The sequence below is a fragment of the Oncorhynchus nerka genome, linkage group LG27 (assembly GCF_034236695.1).
Source record: "Oncorhynchus nerka isolate Pitt River linkage group LG27, Oner_Uvic_2.0, whole genome shotgun sequence".
Lineage (NCBI taxonomy): Eukaryota > Metazoa > Chordata > Actinopteri > Salmoniformes > Salmonidae > Oncorhynchus > Oncorhynchus nerka.
Genome location: NC_088422.1, coordinates 576,761 through 596,406, shown reverse-complemented (window position 1 = coordinate 596,406; position 19,646 = coordinate 576,761). Strand labels below are relative to the sequence as shown.

Here is a 19,646-nt window from a genome sequence, read left to right as displayed (position 1 = left end):
GCGAGCTGTTGGCTAGAGCACATTTGCTATATAACGCAACATTTTTGGTGACAAAACCATTTGTAGAGTTGAAAATGCGATGGAACCCCATTTAACGTTTATTTTTTATTCGGTACATGGGAATTTAACCACAAAAGTCATTTGTATGTGCACTACCTCATCCCGCACATCATGTTTTCAGCAGCAAGTCAATTTGATGGATATTTTTACGCGAATTATTGAATATTCGCATGAAAATCTGGCACCAATTGGATGGAATCCTATTTTATGTCAGACAACGTTGCTACACTTCATGAATTGATAAGAGCTTCAAGTTCTTACCATTGCATATGAGGCCTATGCTACAGGCTGTCATTACGCATGGGGCCACTATCAAGCCCTCTATATAGCCTCATAGCCTCTCTCTCTTGCTTTCTGCTCTCCAATATGTTGATGAATCATTTCCTCGTTTTGTTTAGATTGTAACTCCACGCCATTACAACAATTCCATCAACAAAGAGAAAATCGTGAACAGCCAATAGGGTCGAGGGGTTGAAAACGAGCCAATCACGATGGAATCCACTCGCACCCAAATTCTTCATAGGGATGGTGCTCTGGCACAAGCCTGGAAGAAAACGGTGGAGCGGACCAGAGTGACTGACCACGTCAGAACAACGTCTGTATTTATCGTTGGGATATCTCTCTCTGTTCCGCGGTACATTGAGCAACAATTAAACAGATTGGCAGCGGTGTCTGTCAGTGCTGTTTTACAGACAAGTTCATCAGTTCAGAGCGCACTGACTAGAGACAAACTGCAATAAGGACTAGATGTTGGAAGGAACTTTGAATCTTTTCTGGAGTTGCCTGCCTGCATTGAAGTAAGTCTAACTGGTTTATCCATTTATCTTACTCGTTTTTCACACTTCATAGATTGGAGGGAACATATGCTGTTATTATTTCTCTGTTTATTACTAATTGATATGTTTATTGGACTGTCATCCATAGGGCGCACAATGTGGAACATCATTCCATAGGGATTTTAATGACAGATATATTATTTTATTTCAGACTTTATTGACTGTAGTGAACTAACCGCCGCGTGAGCCAGAACCTTGGAGATAGGACGGTAGGCACGAGGCACCGGGAGACAGGCAACAGACATGATGACGGATATCACCGGTGCAGAGTTTGAGATCGACGTGGAGAGTCTGGAGACCGAAAGTGACGACCAGGACCAGCCCGACTACAGCTCCTCTCTGTCCTGCGCAGGAGACAACGAGCCGCGGGCCAAGGGAGATGACAATCCGGGCACCACCAGCCAGGGGTCCGGTGAACAGCGGAAGCTAAGCCGGACGCCGAAGTGTGCCCGCTGCAGAAACCACGGAGTGGTGTCTTGTCTGAAGGGGCATAAGCGGTTCTGCCGCTGGAGGGACTGCCAGTGTGCCAACTGTCTTCTGGTGGTGGAGAGACAGCGGGTCATGGCGGCTCAGGTGGCACTACGGAGACAACAAGCTACAGAGGTGTGTGTTTGGATTCTAATAAATTATTAAATTAAATTATAATGTTATTACATTAAGGTGCGTGTGTGTTTTTTCAGTCATTGGAGAGGGTGTAAAACTCGTTGGTTTCACCATGCAACTTTATTGCAAGCAATGTTGCCAAAACTGTATCTTAAAATCATTTTTATTTAAAATGTATTCCAACTGTCTTCATTGACTAGAAACACATGTCATTTTTACATTGTAAAAAACATTGTAAAAAGAGCCTAAATTGAAATCATGTCCCGTTTCGGTCTTATGCATCGACATGATCAGGACAGAAGAAGTAGCAGCGAAGTCTAACACAGAAAATATTTTTAAATGTTTACTTTTAGTTTAGTAGAGTTGTATTATTTATTTCACCGAACACATGCTAGGGTGATGAACTCAGAATGTATTATTTATTTCACCGAACACATGCTAGGGTGATGAACTCAGAATGTATTATTTATTTCACCGAACACATGCTAGGGTGATGAACTCAGAATGTATTATTTATTTCACCGAACACATGCTAGGGTGATGAACTCAGAATGTATTATTTATTTCACCGAACACATGCTAGGGTGATGAACTCAGAATGTATTATTTATTTCACCGAACACATGCTAGGGTGATGAACTCAGAATGTATTATTTATTTCACCGAACACATGCTAGGGTGATGAACACAGAATGTATTATTTATGCTAGGGTGATGAACTCAGAATGTATTATTTATTTCACCGAACACATGCTAGGGTGATGAACTCAGAATGTATTATTTATTTGAACACATGCTAGGGTGATGAACTCAGAATGTATTATTTATTTCACCGAACACATGCTAGGGTGATGAACTCAGAATGTATTATTTATTTCACCGAACACATGCTAGGGTGATGAACTCAGAATGGGCCGATGAAAGCGTAATATGAATAATACATTCATCATTTATTTATATTATAAGTAGCCTCTTGGTATCACTTATCTAATATTTTCAAAACCACCTTGGGACTGGTATCAAACGAATAAGGCCTCTGAAATCACGATTCAAATAGTTTTATTTCTGTAATTTTATCAGGATAAAAAGGGAATTTGTGGGAAGCAGATTCCAGCAGAGAGAAGAGCTATTTACCAGAGACACATCAGACCATCAACGATGCTGGCTAAGAGCATTCTGGAAGGTAACACATTTGTAGTCTATTCTAGTCTAGTCTAGTCGATCCTATCCTAAACTATTGAATACTTTTCTGTTTTGTTCTATCCTATTCGATTCTATCCTATAATATTCTATTCTATCCTATAATATTCTATTCTATCCTATAATATTAAATTCTATCCTATTCTATTCTATCATATACTATTCTATTCTATCCTATAATATTAAATTCTATACTATTCTATCCTATACTATTGTATTCTATACTATTGTATTCTATCCTATTCTATTCTATTTTGTCCTATACTATTCTATCCTATACTATTCTATTTTGTCCTATCCTATTGTTTTCTATACTATTCTATACTATTCTATCCTATAATATTATATTCTATACTTTTCTATCCTATACTATTGTATTCTATACTATTATATTCTATCCTATTCTATTCTATTTCGTCCTATACTATTCTATCCTATACTCTTCTATTATATTCTATCCTATAGTATTCTACTCTAACCTATTCTATCCTATAATATTATATACCTTTCTATCCTATACTATTGTATTCTATACTATTGTATTCTATACTATTCTATTCTATCCTATTCTACTTTGTCCTATACTATTCTATCCTATACACTTCTATTCTATTCTATCCTATACTATTATATTCTACCCTATAATATTATATTCTATACTTTCTATCCTGTACTATTGTATTCTATACTATTGTGTTCTATAATATTATATTCTATACTTTCTATCCTGTACTATTGTATTCTATACTATTGTATTCTATAATATTATATTCTATACTTTTCTATCCTATACTATTGTATTCTATTCTATTCTATCATATTCCAATTTGTCTTATACTATTCTATTCTATTTTGTCCTATGCCATTCTATCATATTCTATTCTATTTTGTCCTATACCATTCTATTATATTATATTTTGTTCTATACCATTCTATCATATTCTATTCTATTTTGTCCTATACCATTCTATTATATTCTCTTTAGTCCTATACCATTCTATCATATTCTATTCTATTCTATTTTGTCCTATACCATTCTATTATATTATATTTTGTCCTATACCATTCTATCATATTCTATTATATTCTATTTTGTCCCATACCATTCTATCATATTCTATTCTATTCTATTTTGTTCTATACCATTCTATCATATTCTATTATATTCTATTTTGTCCTATACCATTCTATTCTATTTTGTTCTATACTAGTCTATCCTTTCCTATTCTGTTTATCCTGTTTATTCTGCCCCTGAACAGGCAGTTAACCCACTGTTTCTAGGCCGCCATTGAAAATAAGAATTTGTTCTTTAACTGACTTGCCTGGTATAATAATAATAATAAATAATAAATAAAGGTAAAAAAAAATATTTAAAAAAATAAATAAAATATCCTGTCCTATCCTATCCTTTCCTTTCCTATTCTATTTTATCCTAACCTCTCCGATCCTCTCCTCTTCTGTTTATCCTGTCCTATCCTCTCCTAGCCTTTCCTCTTCTGTTTATCCTGTCCTAACCTAGCCTTTTCTATTCTATTTTATCCTGTCCTATGCTCTCCTAGCCTTTCCTCTTCTGTTTATCCTGTCCTAACATAGCCTTTTCTATTCTATTTTATCTTGTCCTATCCTATCCTTTCCTCTTCTGTTTATCCTGTCCTAACCTAGCCTTTTCTATTATATTTTATCTTGTCCAATCCTATCCTTTCCTCTTCTATTTTATCCTGTCCTAACCTAGCCTTTTCTATTGTATTTTATCTTGTCCTATCCTATCCTTTCCTCTTCTATTTTATCCTGTCCTAACCTAGCCTTTCCTATTCTATTTTATCCTGTCCTAACCTAGCCTTTCCTATTCTATTTTATCTTGTCCTAACCTAGCCTTTCCTATTCTATTTTATCTTGTCCTATCCTATCCTTTCCTCTTCTATTTTATCTTGTCCTATCCTCTCCTATCCCATCCTCTTCTATTTTATCCTGTCCTCTCCTCTCCTATCCCTTCCTCTTCTATTTTATCTTGTCCTATCCTATCCTTTCCTCTTCTATTTTATCTTGTCCTATCCTATCCTTTCCTTTCTATTTGATCCTGTCCTCTCCTCTCCTATCCCTTCCTCTTCTATTTTATCTTGTCCTATCCTATCCTTTCCTTTCTATTTTATCCTGTCCTAACCTAGCCTTTCCTATTCTGTTTATCCTGTCCTCTCCTCTCCTATCCCTTCCTCTTCTATTTTATCCTGTCCTCTCCTCTCCTATCCCCTCCTCTTCTATTTTATCCTGTCCTATCCTTTCCTATTCTATTTTATCCTATGCAATGCAATTCTATTCTCAGATAAAGCAGGAAACTCCTTTACCCTGTTTACAAGTGATGGTTTTACTGAATGAACTGGTGTTGGATACTTGTTGATCTCCTTGATATTCTCTCTCTCTCAGACTTGTTACAATGTCTTTATTTTATAGGTATCAGATAGAACTAAGCAGGCACAATACAATTTGTAAGTCGCTCTGGATAAGAGCGTCTGCTAAATGACTTAAATGTAATGTAAATGAGATGTTTTGTAAAATGCTTTAAAGTTCAATACTTTCTATGTTTTATCAAGCTTTATTTAACCTAATCTGATTGATATCTAACCTGTTTTATTTAACCTAATCTGATTGATATCTAACCTGTTTATTTAACCTAATCTGTTTGATATCTAACCTGCTTTATTTAACCTAATATCATTGATATCTAACCTACTTATTTAACCTAATCTGACTGATATCTAACCTGCTTTATTTAACCTAATCTGACTGATATTTATCCTGCTTTATTTAACCTAATCTGTTTGATATCTAACCTGCTTTATTTAACCTAATCTGACTGATATCTAACCTGCTCTATTTAACCTAATCTGACTGATATCTAACCTGCTTTATTTAACCTAATCTGTCTGATATCTAACCTGCTTTATTTAACCTAAACTGACGGATATCTAACCTGCTTTATTTAACCTAATATCATTGATATCTAACCTGCTTTATTTAACCTAATCTGTCTGATATCTAACCTGCTTTATTTAACCTAATCTGTTTGATATCTAACCTGCTTTATTTAACCTAATCTGATTGATAGCTAACCTGCTTTATTTAACCTAATCTGACGGATATCTAACCTGCTTTATTTAACCTAATCTGACTGATATTTATCCTGCTCTATTTAACCTAATCTGACTGATATCTAACCTGTTTATTTAACCTAATCTGCTTGATAGCTAACCTGCTTTATTTAAACTAATCTGACGGATATCTAACCTGCTTTATTTAACCTAATATCATTGATATCTAACCTGCTTTATTTAACCTAATCTGATTGATATCTAACCTGTTTTATTTAACCTAATCTGATTGATATCTAACCTGTTTATTTAACCTAATCTGTTTGATATCTAACCTGTTTATTTAACCTAATATCATTGATATCTAACCTACTTATTTAACCTAATCTGACTGATATTTATCCTGCTTTATTTAACCTAATCTGTTTGATATCTAACCTGCTTTATTTAACCTAATCTGACTGATATCTAACCTGCTTTATTTAACCTAATCTGTCTGATATCTAACCTGCTTTATTTAACCTAATCTGACGGATATCTAACCTGCTTTATTTAACCTAATATCATTGATATCTAACCTACTTATTTAACCTAATCTGACTGATATCTAACCTGTTTTATTTAACCTAATCTGATTGATATCTATCCTGCTTTATTTAACCTAATATCATTGATATCTAACCTACTTATTTAACCTAATCTGACTGATATTTATCCTGCTTTATTTAACCTAATCTGTTTGATATCTAACCTGCTTTATTTAACCTAATCTGACTGATATCTAACCTGCTCTATTTAACCTAATCTGACTGATATCTAACCTGCTTTATTTAACCTAATCTGTCTGATATCTAACCTGCTTTATTTAACCTAATCTGACGGATATCTAACCTGCTTTATTTAACCTAATATCATTGATATCTAACCTGCTTTATTTAACCTAATCTGTCTGATATCTAACCTGCTTTATTTAACCTAATCTGTCTGATATCCAACCTGCTTTATTTAACCTAATCTGTCTGATATCATTTATATCTAATTGGCTTTATTTAACCTAATATAATTGAAAAATATTTGCTTTATTTAACCTAATCTGTCTGATATCTAACCTGTTTTATTTAACCTAATATCATTTATATCTAATTGGCTTTATTTAACCTAATATAATTGAAAAATATTTGGCTTTATTTAACCTAATCTGTCTGATATCTAACCTGCTTTATTTAACCTAATCTGACTGATAGCTAACCTGCTTTATTTAACCTAATCTGACGGATATCTAACCTGCTTTATATAACCTAATCTGACTGATATTTATCCTGCTCTATTTAACCTAATCTGACTGATATCTAACCTGTTTATTTAACCTAATCTGCTTGATAGCTAACCTGCTTTATTTAACCTAATCTGACGGATATCTAACCTGCTTTATTTAACCTAATATCATTTATATCTAATTGGCTTTATTTAACCTAATCTGACAGATATCTAACCTGCTTTATTTAACCTAATCTGACTGAAATCTGACCTGCTTTATTTAACCTAATCTGTCTGATATCCAACCTGCTTTATTTAACCTAATCTGTCTGATATCTAACCTGTTTTATTTAACCTAATATCATTGAAAAATATTTGGCTTTATTTAACCTAATCTGACTGATAGCTAACCTGCTTTATTTAACCTAATCTGACGGATATCTAACCTGCTTTATTTAACCTAATCTGACTGATATTTATCCTGCTCTATTTAACCTAATCTGACTGATATCTAACCTGCTTTATTTAACCTAATCTGACGGATATCTAACCTGCTTTATTTAACCTAATCTGCTTGATATCTAACCTGCTTTATTTAACCTAATCTGACTGATAGCTAACCTGTTTATTTAACCTAATATCATTGATATCTAACCTGCTTTATTTAACCTAATCTGTCTAATATCTAACCTGCTTTATTTAACCTAATCTGCTTGATATCTAACCTGCTTTATTTAACCTAATCTGACTGATAGCTAACCTGTTTATTTAACCTAATATCATTGATATCTAACCTGCTTTATTTAACCTAATCTGTCTAATATCTAACCTGCTTATTTAACCTAATCTGTCTGATATCTAACCTGCTTATTTAACCTAATCTGTCTGACATCTAACCGGCTTTATTTAACCTAATCTGACGGATATCTAACCTGCTTTATTTAACCTAATATCATTGATATCTAACCTGCTTTATTTAACCTAATCTGACTGATATCTAACCTGCTTTATTTAACCTAATCTGTCTGATAGCTAACCTGCTTTATTTAACCTAATCTGACTGAAATCTAACCTGCTTTATTTAACCTAATCTGTTTGATATACAACCTGCTTTATTTAACCTAATCTGTCTGAAATCTGACCTGCTTTATTTAACCTAATCTGTCTGATATCCAACCTGCTTTATTTAACCTAATCTGTCTGATATCTAACCTGTTTTATTTAACCTAATATCATTTATATCTAATTGGTTTTATTTAACCTAATCTGACGGATCCCTAACCTAATTTATTTAACCGAATCTGTCTGACATATAACCTGCTTTATTGAACCTAATCTGACGGATATCTAACCTGCTTTATTTAACCTAATATCATTGATATCTAACCTGCTTTATTTAACATAATCTGACTGATATCTATCCTGCTTTTTTTAACCTAATATCATTGATATCTAACCTGCTTTATTTAACCTAATATCATTGAAAAATATTTGGCTTTATTTAACCTAATCTGACTGATATCTAACCTGCTTTATTTAACCTAATCTGTCTGATATCTATCCTGCTTTATTTAACCTAATCTGTCTGATATCTAACCTGCTTTATTTAACCTAATCTGTCTGATATCTAACCTGCTTTATTTAACCTAATCTGTCTGATATCTAACCTGCTTTATTTAACCTAATATCATTTATATCTAACGTGCTTATTTAACCTAATCTGTCTGATATCTAACCTGCTTATTTAACCTAATCTGACATCTAACCGGCTTTATTTAACCTAATATCATTGATATCTAACCTGCTTTATTTAACCTAATATCATTGATATTTAACCTGCTTTATTTAACCTAATCTGACTGATTGCTAACCTGCTTTATTTAACCTAATCTGTCTGATATCCAACCTGCTTTATTTAACCTAATCTGTCTGAAATCTGACCTGCTTTATTTAACCTAATCTGTCTGATATCCAACCTGCTTTATTTAACCTAATCTGTCTGATATCTAACCTGTTTTATTTAACCTAATATCATTCAAATATATTTAGCTTTATTTAACCTAATCTGACTGATATTTATCCTGTTTTATTTAACCTAATCTGTCTGATATCTAACCTGCTTTATTTAACCTAATCTGTTTGATATCTAACCTGCTTTATTTAACCTAATCTGACTGATAGCTAACCTGCTTTATTTAACCTAATCTGACGGATACCTAACCTGCTTTATTTAACCTAATCTGACTGATATTTATCCTGCTCTATTTAACCTAATCTGACTGATATCTAACCTGCTTTATTTAACCTAATCTGACGGATATCTATCCTGCTTTATTTAACCTAATCTGCTTGATATCTAACCTGCTTTATTTAACCTAATCTGTCTGATATCTAACCTGCTTTATTTAACCTAATATCATTGATATCTAACCTGCTTTATTTAACCTAATCTGTCTAATATCTAACCTGTTTATTTAACCTAATCTGTCTGATATCTAACCTGCTTTATTTAACCTAATATCATTGATATCTAACCTGCTTATTTAACCTAATCTGTCTGATATCTAACCTGCTTATTTAACCTAATCTGTCTGACATCTAACCGGCTTTATTTAACCTAATCTGACGGATATCTAACCTGCTTTATTTAACCTAATATCATTGATATCTAACCTGCTTTATTTAACCTAATCTGACTGATAGCTAACCTGCTTTATTTAACCTAATCTGACTGAAATCTAACCTGCTCTATTTAACCTAATCTGACAGATATCTATCCTGCTTTATTTAACCTAATCTGACTGATATCTAACCTGCTTATTTAACATAATCTGCTTGATATCTAACCTGCTTTATTTAACATAATCTGCTTGATATCTAACCTGCTTTATTTAACCTAATCTGACGGATATCTAACCTGTTTATTTAACCTAATATCATTGATATCTAACCTGCTTTATTTAACCTAATCTTTCTAATATCTAACCTGCGTATTTAACCTAATCTGTCTGATATCTAACCTGCTTTATTTAACCTAATATCATTGATATCTAACCTGCTTATTTAACCTAATCTGTCGGATATCTAACCTGCTTATTTAACCTAATCTGTCTGATATCTAACCTGCTTTATTTAACCTAATATCATTGATATCTAACCTGCTTTATTTAACCTAATCTGACTGATATCTAACCTGCTTTATTTAACCTAATCTGTCTGATATCCAACCTGCTTTATTTAACCTAATCTGTCTGAAATCTGACCTGCTTTATTTAACCAAATCTGTCTGATATCCAACCTGCTTTATTTAACCTAATCTGTCTGATATCTAACCTGTTTTATTTAACCTAATATCATTTATATCTAATTGGCTTTATTTAACCTAATATCATTGAACAATATTTGGCTTTATTTAACCTAATCTGACTGATATCTAACCTGCTTTATTTAACCTAATCTGACTGATATCTAACCTGCTCTATTTAACCTAATCTGACTGATATTTATCCTGCTTTATTTAACCTAATCTGTCTGATATCTAACCTGCTTTATTTAACCTAATCTGTCTGATATCTAACCTGCTTTATTTAACCTAATCTGATTGATATCTAACCTGCTTTATTTAACCTAATCTGACTGATATTTATCCTGCTTTATTCAACCTAATCTGACTGATATCTAACCTGCTTTGTTTAACCTAATCTGACTGATATCTATCCTGCTCTATTTAACCTAATCTGACGGATATCTAACCTGCTTTATTTAACCTAATATCATTTATATCTAATTGGCTTTATTTAACCTAATATCATTGATATCTAACCTGCTTTATTTAACCTAATCTGACTGATATCTAACCTGCTTTATTTAACCTAATCTGTCTGATATCTAACCTGCTTTATTTAACCTAATATCATTTATATCTAATTGGCTTTATTTAACCTAATATCATTGAACAATATTTGGCTTTATTTAACCTAATCTGACTGATATCTAACCTGCTTTATTTAACCTAATCTGACTGATATCTAACCTGCTCTATTTAACCTAATCTGACTGATATTTATCCTGCTTTATTTAACCTAATCTGTCTGATATCTAACCTGCTTTATTTAACCTAATCTGTCTGATATCTAACCTGCTTTATTTAACCTAATCTGATTGATATCTAACCTGCTTTATTTAACCTAATCTGACTGATATTTATCCTGCTTTATTCAACCTAATCTGACTGATATCTAACCTGCTTTGTTTCTAACCTGATATCTATCCTGCTCTATTTAACCTAATCTGACGGATATCTAACCTGCTTTATTTAACCTAATATCATTTATATCTAATTGGCTTTATTTAACCTAATATCATTGATATCTAACCTGCTTTATTTAACCTAATCTGACTGATATCTAACCTGCTTTATTTAACCTAATCTGTCTGATATCTAACCTGCTTTATTTAACCTAATCTGTCTGTTATCCAACCTTTTTTATTTGACCTAATATGTCTGATATCTAACCTGTTTTATTTGACCTAATCTGTCTGATATCTAACCTGCTTTATTTAACCTAATCTGACTGATATTTATCCTGCTTTATTTAACCTAATCTGACTGATATCTAACCTGCTTATTTAACCTAATCTGACTGATATTTATCCTGCTTTATTTAACCTAATCTGACTGATATCTAACCTGCTTTATTTGACCTAATCTGTCTGATATCTAACCTGCTTTATTTAACCTAATCTGACTGATATCTAACCTGCTTATTTAACCTAATCTGATTCATACATCAATAAAAATAAAAAATCCAATAGGCTTAACTCCACACCGTCAACCTGCAATCATTTTGCAGCAGTTACTTTTCTTTTTAACAAAGAGTTTTAACATCAATAAAATGAACAGTTATACGAAACAGATCATGTATACTTTTAGCAGTTTACTATAACATTAAATCTAACCCAGAATGAAATCGAATATTGTATTATCATTAGTATGACTATAATATAGTATCATATTGTATTATATTGTTATTATATAGTATCAATTAATATTAAATAGTGTCATATAGTATTATATTATTATTATATAGTATAGTATTATTAATATAGTATTATATTGTTATCATGTAGTATCACATTGTTATATAGTTATCTTGCTGCATTGCTCTACTGTCAGAACTAGAAGCACAAGCATTTCGCTACATTTGCAATAACATCTGCTAACCATGTGTATGTGACCAATACAATTTGATTTGATTTGATTTATATGTCATCTCACCTCTGCCCCTGTTCTGTCTCCTCTCAGGATACCGTCCGGTGCAGGGTGACCCGTACCTGGGGGCCAGCCCGTCCCTCCCGCCCCCCCTCAGCGACAGGATGAGGAAGAGGAGAGCGTTTGCTGACAAAGAGCTGGAGAGGATCATGCTGGAGAGAGAGTACAAGGAGAGAGAGCTGCTAGGACCCTCCCAGGCTGCTACAGCCTCTCTGCTCTTCCCCAACAGTCTGGTCCGGCATGCTGCAGAGTACAAATCCTACAAGACAGCCCCTGAGGAGCCTCAGCACAACAACAAGGAACTCTGTCGCTTCCTGTCACCCAGCTGTGTGGACCTCTCCCTGAAATATGCCACCAGCCCCAGCAACATGGAGCTCATCTCCTCCAATGTCTCCGTGGCGACCACCTACCGCCAGTACCCTCTGACCTCACAGCTGACCTCTCAGCGAGGGTTCATGGTGTGGCCACGTGGCCCCTCCCTCCTGTACCAGCAGTGCCTGCGCAATGCCACGGCCATCCAGAACATGAAGCCAGGTGCAGTCTGGGATCCCAGGACGATGGCCACTGCCGCAGAAAGCCTCCCACCCGACCACGACGTCACGGCAACCACTGCCGTCACTGCCGCCAAGCTTGAGGGGTCGAGGGTCGCTGTGGGCCTCCCCGAAGGTTTTGACCCCCAGCAGCAGGACGGCCACGCCCAGTCAAAGGCCCCTCTCACCCAGGGGGGGCACCGCAAACGATCAGCCTTCTCTCCCCCGAAGAGAGGCTTCGGACAGGCCTTCCCTCCAAGTACATCTCACCCCCAGCCTCACCCTCACCACCCCAGCCACGAACATGTCCTGAACAAGCTGAGCAAGGACAGCGCCAAACACACGCTATCCATGAAGCTCAACTCTTTTCACTCACTCATCCAGCAGACACTGAGTGAGAAGGCTAGGGCCGGGACTGGAGAGAGAGAGAGGGCTGGGGTAGAGGTAGGAGCTGGGACCGGGGTCGAGCTCCGGGGCCCCTACTGTAACGAACTGCAGGAGGATGCAGCCAGAAAGTACCGTGAAGGACCTTCTAAGGACTTCTACAGTTTCAAAGGCTCTAATAGATACAGCAAGGAGTTCCTGTCTAAGTCAGCCGGGACGAAGGTCGTGTCCAGCCAGTCTCTATCCTTCTCTGTGGAGGCCATTTTGAATAGGCCATCACCGGCTATGAACAGAGCATCACACTAACTGTATGAACAGAGCTTCACAGTAATAACAGTCATGTTTACCAGGAACGGACTGGGACCAAAAATCAACCCCGAATTTTGTTTTTCCTTGAGACCTCCATTATCGGCTAAATAATGATGATTCTGTACAAACCCCTCAGTTAAGTCTGGTCCACTGGCTTGAAATGGACCAAACCATTCTGACATTGGACCAGCTGCCCTATGACATATCCGTTTCTGTCTGCTCTGAACTATGTAGTGCTCTCTCAGACCATCTACTGTCCAAGGATTTGATCAGGCAATTGTTTTAACTGGTCTTCCATTGCACAGACACTCAGACACTCAGACACACACACAGACACACACAAACACACACACACACACAAAAAAACACACACACACACACACACACACACACACACACACACACACACACTCAGACACTCAGACACTCAGACACCCAGACACCCACACACACACACAGACACACAGACACAGACACTCCATTAGGTGCAGAAGTCTGTCACTGTACTTGTTGCTGTAGTTGGTCTATTTTGTTATTCTTTTTAAATAAGCACTGCCTCTCAGTACCGATACACTTCAAGCAGTAATGTAAATGTTTATATGTATATTATATTTTAAATGAGCATGATGTAAATCTCTTTATGGTGTAGATTATTTAAATGTATCACTAATGTGTCAATAAACTTTATAAATGATCAAGCTCTGGTTTGGTGTTTCATTATTTGGATTTGTTTTTTAATGATAATGATTTAATGATAATGATTTAATGATAATGAATTAATGATAATGATTTAATGATAATGATTTAATGATAGTGAATTATTGAATGATAATGAATTAATGATAATGAATTAATGATAATGAATTAATGATAATGAATTAATGATAATGAATTAATGATAATGATTTAATGATAATGAATTATTGATAATGATTAATGATAATGATTTAATGATAATGAATTAATGATAATGATTTAACGATAATGAATTAACGATAATGATTTAATGATAATGAATTAATGATAATGAATTAATGATAATGATTTAATGATAATGATTTAATGATAATGATTTAATGATAATGATTTAATGATAATTATTTATCGATAATGATTTAATGATAATGATAACGAATTAATGATAATGATTAATGATAATGATAGTGATTTAACGATAATGATAATGATAATGATTTAATGATAATGATAATGATTTAATGACAATGATAATGATTTAATGATAATGATAATGAATTAATGATACTGATTTAATGATAATGATTTAACCATAAGGATTTAATGATGTTTGATGTGATGGGCTGTGGGTCAACCTTGTCATGACTATTGGTTATATATTAGACATTAAGAATTCTATCAAATCAGCATTTTTTCCCCAAGCATTTCTAAGGGCTGGATTCATTCAATAGCGCTGAAGTTTGGCGTTACAGCATGATTGACATTTAAAGGCAATGTTCCCGCCGGATTCACGGCAAAGGCTGCATATGTCGCCATGGAAATGAGCTTTAAATTTAGATTCTACACTACAGAATACAGCCCAAGTACAAGTGATTAGAGAGTATTAAAAGCACAAATAAAAAAGAGGAATGTGTTTTATAGAATACACTGTTACAATTAATCTTGATGGTTGTCTTGCCGTCTCAAATAAAACTGAAGGACCCCTGATCTCTCTTTTGACATCAAGAATATTTCAAGGGCAGCTTTTTTCCATCTTCGTAACATCGCAAAAATCGGAAACTTTTTGTCAAAAAACAATGCAGAAATGCTAATCCATGCTTTTGTCACTTCTAGATTAGACTACTGCAATGATCTACTCTCCGGCTACCCGGATAAGGCACTAAATAAACTTCAGTTAGTGCTAAACAAGGCTGCTAAATTCAAGACTAGAAACAAAAAAATTATCATATTACTCCAGTGCTAGTCTCTCTACACTGGCTTCCTGTTAAGGCAAGGGCTGATTTCAAGGTTTTACTGATAACCTACCAAGCATTACATGGGCTTGCTCCTACCTACAGTATATTTCTGATTTGGTCCGGCCGTACATACGTACACGTACGCTGCGGTCACAAGACGCAGGCCTCCTAACTGTCCCTAGAATTTCCTGCTGGAGGCAGGGCTTTCTCCTATAGAGCTCAATTTTTATCGAATGATCTGCCTATTGACCTTTAAGTCTTTACTGAAGACTCATCTCTTCAGTAGGTCCTATGATTGAGTGTAGTCTGGCCCAGGGGTGCGAAGGAGAATGGGAAGGCACTGGAATGATGAACCGCCCTTGCTGTCTCTGCCTGGTCGGCTCCCCTATCTCCACTGGGATTCTCTGCCTCTGACCCTATTACCGGGGGCTGAGTCACTGGCTTACTAGCGCTGTCCCTAGGAGTGGTGCGTCACGTTGTGCCAAGATATTTGAGCTATATTCAACTTGAGTGGGTTGAGTCACTGACGTGATCACCCTGTTCGGTCAAGCGGCCAATCGGGCTTGAGGAGATCTTCGTGATCTATACCCAGTCTTGTCTCAAGGTAGTAAATTGGCGGTCTGTTGATATCCCTCTAGTGGTGTAGCGGCCGTTAAAGGGTCAGTCGGTTATATATGGTGTAATTGTGCTGTCTTATCTGGTCACCGGTGTGATCTTCGATATGATCCCTCAAATTCTCTGTCTCTTTCACCCTCTCTCCCTCCCCTCCTGGAGGACCTCAGCCCTAGGACGATGGCTCAGGACTACCTGGCCTGATGACTCCTGGCTGTCCCCAGTCCACCTGGTCGTGCTGCTGCTCCAGTTTCAACTGTTCTGCCTGTGGCTATGGAACACTGACCTGTTTCACTGGACTACCTTATCCTGGACCTGGTGTTTTTGACTCTCCCCTCTCCCTCTCCCCCTCTCTCCCTCTGTCTACTGCACATGCTGTCTCAACCGCTGAGTGCTCGGCTATGAAAAGCCAATTGACATTTACTGCTAAGGTACTGACATCAAATCAAATCAAATTGTATTGGTCACATACACATGGTCAGCAGATGTTAATGCGAGTGTAGCGAAATGCTTGTGCTTCTAGTTCCAACAGCGCAGTAATATCTAACAAGTAATCTAACAATTTCACAACAACTACGTTATACACACAAGTGTATAGGAATGAATAAGAATATGTACATGTAAATATATGGATGAGTGATGGCCGAACGGCATAGGCAAGATGCAGTAGATGGTATAGAGTATAGTATATACATATGAGATGAGTAATGTAGGGTATGTAAACATTATATAAAGTGGCATTGTTTAAAGTGACTAGTGATACATTTATTACATCCAATTTTTTATTATTAAGTGGCTAGAGATTTTAGTAAGTATGTTGGCAGCAGCCACTCAATGTTAGTGGTGGCTGTTTTAACAGTCTGATGGCCTTGAGATAGAAGATGTTTTTCAGTCTCTCGGTCCCAGCTTTGATGCACCTGTACTGACTTCGCCGTCTGGATGATAGCGGGGTGAACAAGCAGTGGCTCGGGTGGTTGTTGTCCTTGATGATCTTTTTGGCCTTCCTGTGACATCGGGTGCTGTAGGTGTCCTGGAGGGCAGGTAGTTTGCCCCCGGTGATGTGTTGTGCAGACCTCACTACCTACCTCCGTACCAGTAATCAACAAGGCATATTGATATTAGGGAGAGGCATGCGTAGCCGGGTGATCAACAGTGGTCCAGTGATTGGTTGGGCTGGCTGGAGAGACGGCGATTCAGACAGCTAGCAGACCGGGGCTGGCAAGCTAGCAGACCAGGGCTGGCAAGCTAGTAGACCGGGGCTGGCAAGCTAACAGACCGGAGCTGGCAAGCTAACAGACCGGAGCTGGCAAGCTAGCAGACCGGGGCTGGCAAGCTAACAGACCGGAGCTGGCAAGCTAGCAGACCGGGGCTGGCAAGCTAGCAGCCGGGGCTGGCAAGCTAGCAGACCGGGGCTGGCAAGCTAGCAGACCGGGGCTGGCAAGCTAGCAGACCGGGGCTGGCAAGCTAGCAGATCGGGGCTGGCAAGCTAGCAGATCGGGGCTGGCAAGCTAGCAGAGCGGGGCTGGCAAGCTAGCAAACCGGGGCTGGCAAGCTAGCAGACCGGGGCTGGCAAGCTAGCAGACCGGGGCTGGCAAGCTTGCAGACTGGGGCTGGCAAGCTAGCAGACCCCCTCGAGCAGATTACGTCATAGTCCAGTCGTGAAGGATCGGTGGGGTTCCGTGCCCCGTACCGGCAGTAGAAGGGGTCCTGGTATTGTAGCCCAGGAGTGGCTGATGGGCCTCTTTAGCTAGCCGGGAGAAAGGCCTAGTATGGGCTAGCTCCAGGCTAATTGGTGCTTGCTCCGGGACCAACGTTAGCCTGTACTCAGCTAGCTAGCTGCGACGATCCAGGTGAAAATGTCAAGAGCTTGTGGTAGGAATCTGGGGATATGGAGAGAAAATAGGTCAGGTATGCTCTGATTTGAGTCGCGTTGTCCAAACTGGCGAGAGCTTTCCGAGCTAAAGGTTAGCTGATGACCGCTAGCAGTGGTTAGCTGACTACTAGCTAGTAGCTAGTGAGCTGGCTAGCTTCTGTTTGGGGATTCCGGATTCGAGGTGAATAGAGACACCCTGGACCCAAACTGTTACAGACCTATATCCATCCTGCCCTGCCTATCTAAGGTCTTCGAAAGCCAAGTCAACAAACAGGTCACTGACCATCTCGAATCCCACCGTACCTTCTCCGCTGTGCAATCTGGTTTCCGAGCCGGTCACGGGTGCACCTCAGCCACGCTCAAGGTACTAAACGATATCATAACCGCCATCGATAAAAGACAGTACTGTGCAGCCGTCTTCATCGACCTGGCCAAGGCTTTCGACTCTGTCAATCACCATATTCTTATTGGCAGACTCAGTAGCCTCGGTTTTTCTAATGACTGCCATGCCTGGTTCACCAACTACTTTGCAGACGGAGTTCAGTGTATCAAATCGGAGGGCATGCTGTCCGGTCCTCTGGCAGTCTCTATGGGTGTGCCACAGGGTTCAATTCTCGGGCCGACTCTTTTCTCTGTATATATCAATGATGTTGCTCTTGCTGCGGGTGATTCCCTGATCCACCTCTACACAGACGACACCATTCTGTATACTTCCGGCCCTTCCTTGGACACTGTGCTATCTAATTCCAAACGCGCTTCAATGCTCGCTGCCTGCACCCGCACGCCCGACTAGCATCACCACCCTGGATGGTTCCGACCTAGAATATGTGGACACCCATAAGTACCTAGGTGTCTGGCTAGACTGTAAACTCTCCTTCCATACTCATATCAAACATCTCCAATCCAAAATCAAATCTAGAGTCGGCTTTCTATTCCGCAACAAAGCCTCCTTCACTCACGCCGCCAAACTTACCCTAGTAAAACTGACTATCCTACCGATCCTCGACTTCGGCGAGCTTCCAATACTCTACTCAGCAAACTGGATGCAGTTTATCACAGTGCCATCCGTTTTGTTACTAAAGCACCTTATACCACCCACTACTGTGACCTGTATGCTCTAGTCGGCTGGCCCTCGCTACATATTCGTCGCCAGACCCACTGGCTCCAGGTCATCTACAAGTCCATGCTAGGTAAAGCTCCGCCTTATCTCAGTTCACTGGTCACGATGGCAAAACCCACCCGTAGCACGCGCTCCAGCAGGTGTATCTCACTGATCATCCCTAAAGCCAACACCTCATTTGGCCGCCTTTCGTTTCAGTTCTCTGCTGCCTGTGACTGGAACGAATTGCAAAAATTCCTGAAGTTGGAGACTTTTATCTCCCTCACCATCTTCAAACATCTGCTATCTGAGCAGCTAACCGATTGCTGCAGCTGTACATAGTCTATCGCATAAATCAAATCAAATTTATTTATATAGCCCTTCGTACATCAGCTGATATCTCAAAGTGCTGTACAGAAACCCAGCCTAAAACCCCAAACAGCAAGCAATGCAGGTGTAGAAGCACGGTGGCTAGGAAAAACTCCCTAGAAAGGCCAAAACCTAGGAAGAAACCTAGAGAGGAACCAGGCTATGTGGGGTGGCCAGTCCTCTTCTGGCTGTGCCGGGTGGAGATTATAACAGAACATGGCCAAG

General features: G+C 37.8%; 1 protein-coding gene across 1 annotated transcript; it reads left to right on the top strand.

Moving 5' to 3' along the window:
• The first annotated feature begins 618 nt into the window (after positions 1-618).
• Positions 619-14,217, top strand: LOC115118630 (doublesex- and mab-3-related transcription factor 2-like). Its single transcript, XM_029647305.2, has 4 exons — positions 619-857; positions 1,048-1,499; positions 2,580-2,682; positions 12,348-14,217. Exons 2-4 carry the CDS (start codon positions 1,140-1,142, stop codon positions 13,532-13,534), a joined length of 1,650 nt encoding a protein of 549 aa, XP_029503165.1. The 5' UTR covers positions 619-857; positions 1,048-1,139; the 3' UTR covers positions 13,535-14,217.
• Positions 14,218-19,646: the final 5,429 nt, after the last annotated feature.

Excerpts from the sequence above, each read along its gene's own strand:
- LOC115118630 (XM_029647305.2), top strand. The coding sequence starts at position 1,140 with ATGATGACGGATATCACCGGTGCAGAGTTTGAGATCGACGTGGAGAGT. Across the intron at positions 1,500-2,579 it reads GGAGACAACAAGCTACAGAG|GATAAAAAGGGAATTTGTGG; the intron begins GTGTGTGTTTGG and ends TAATTTTATCAG. Across the intron at positions 2,683-12,347 it reads GGCTAAGAGCATTCTGGAAG|GATACCGTCCGGTGCAGGGT; the intron begins GTAACACATTTG and ends GTCTCCTCTCAG.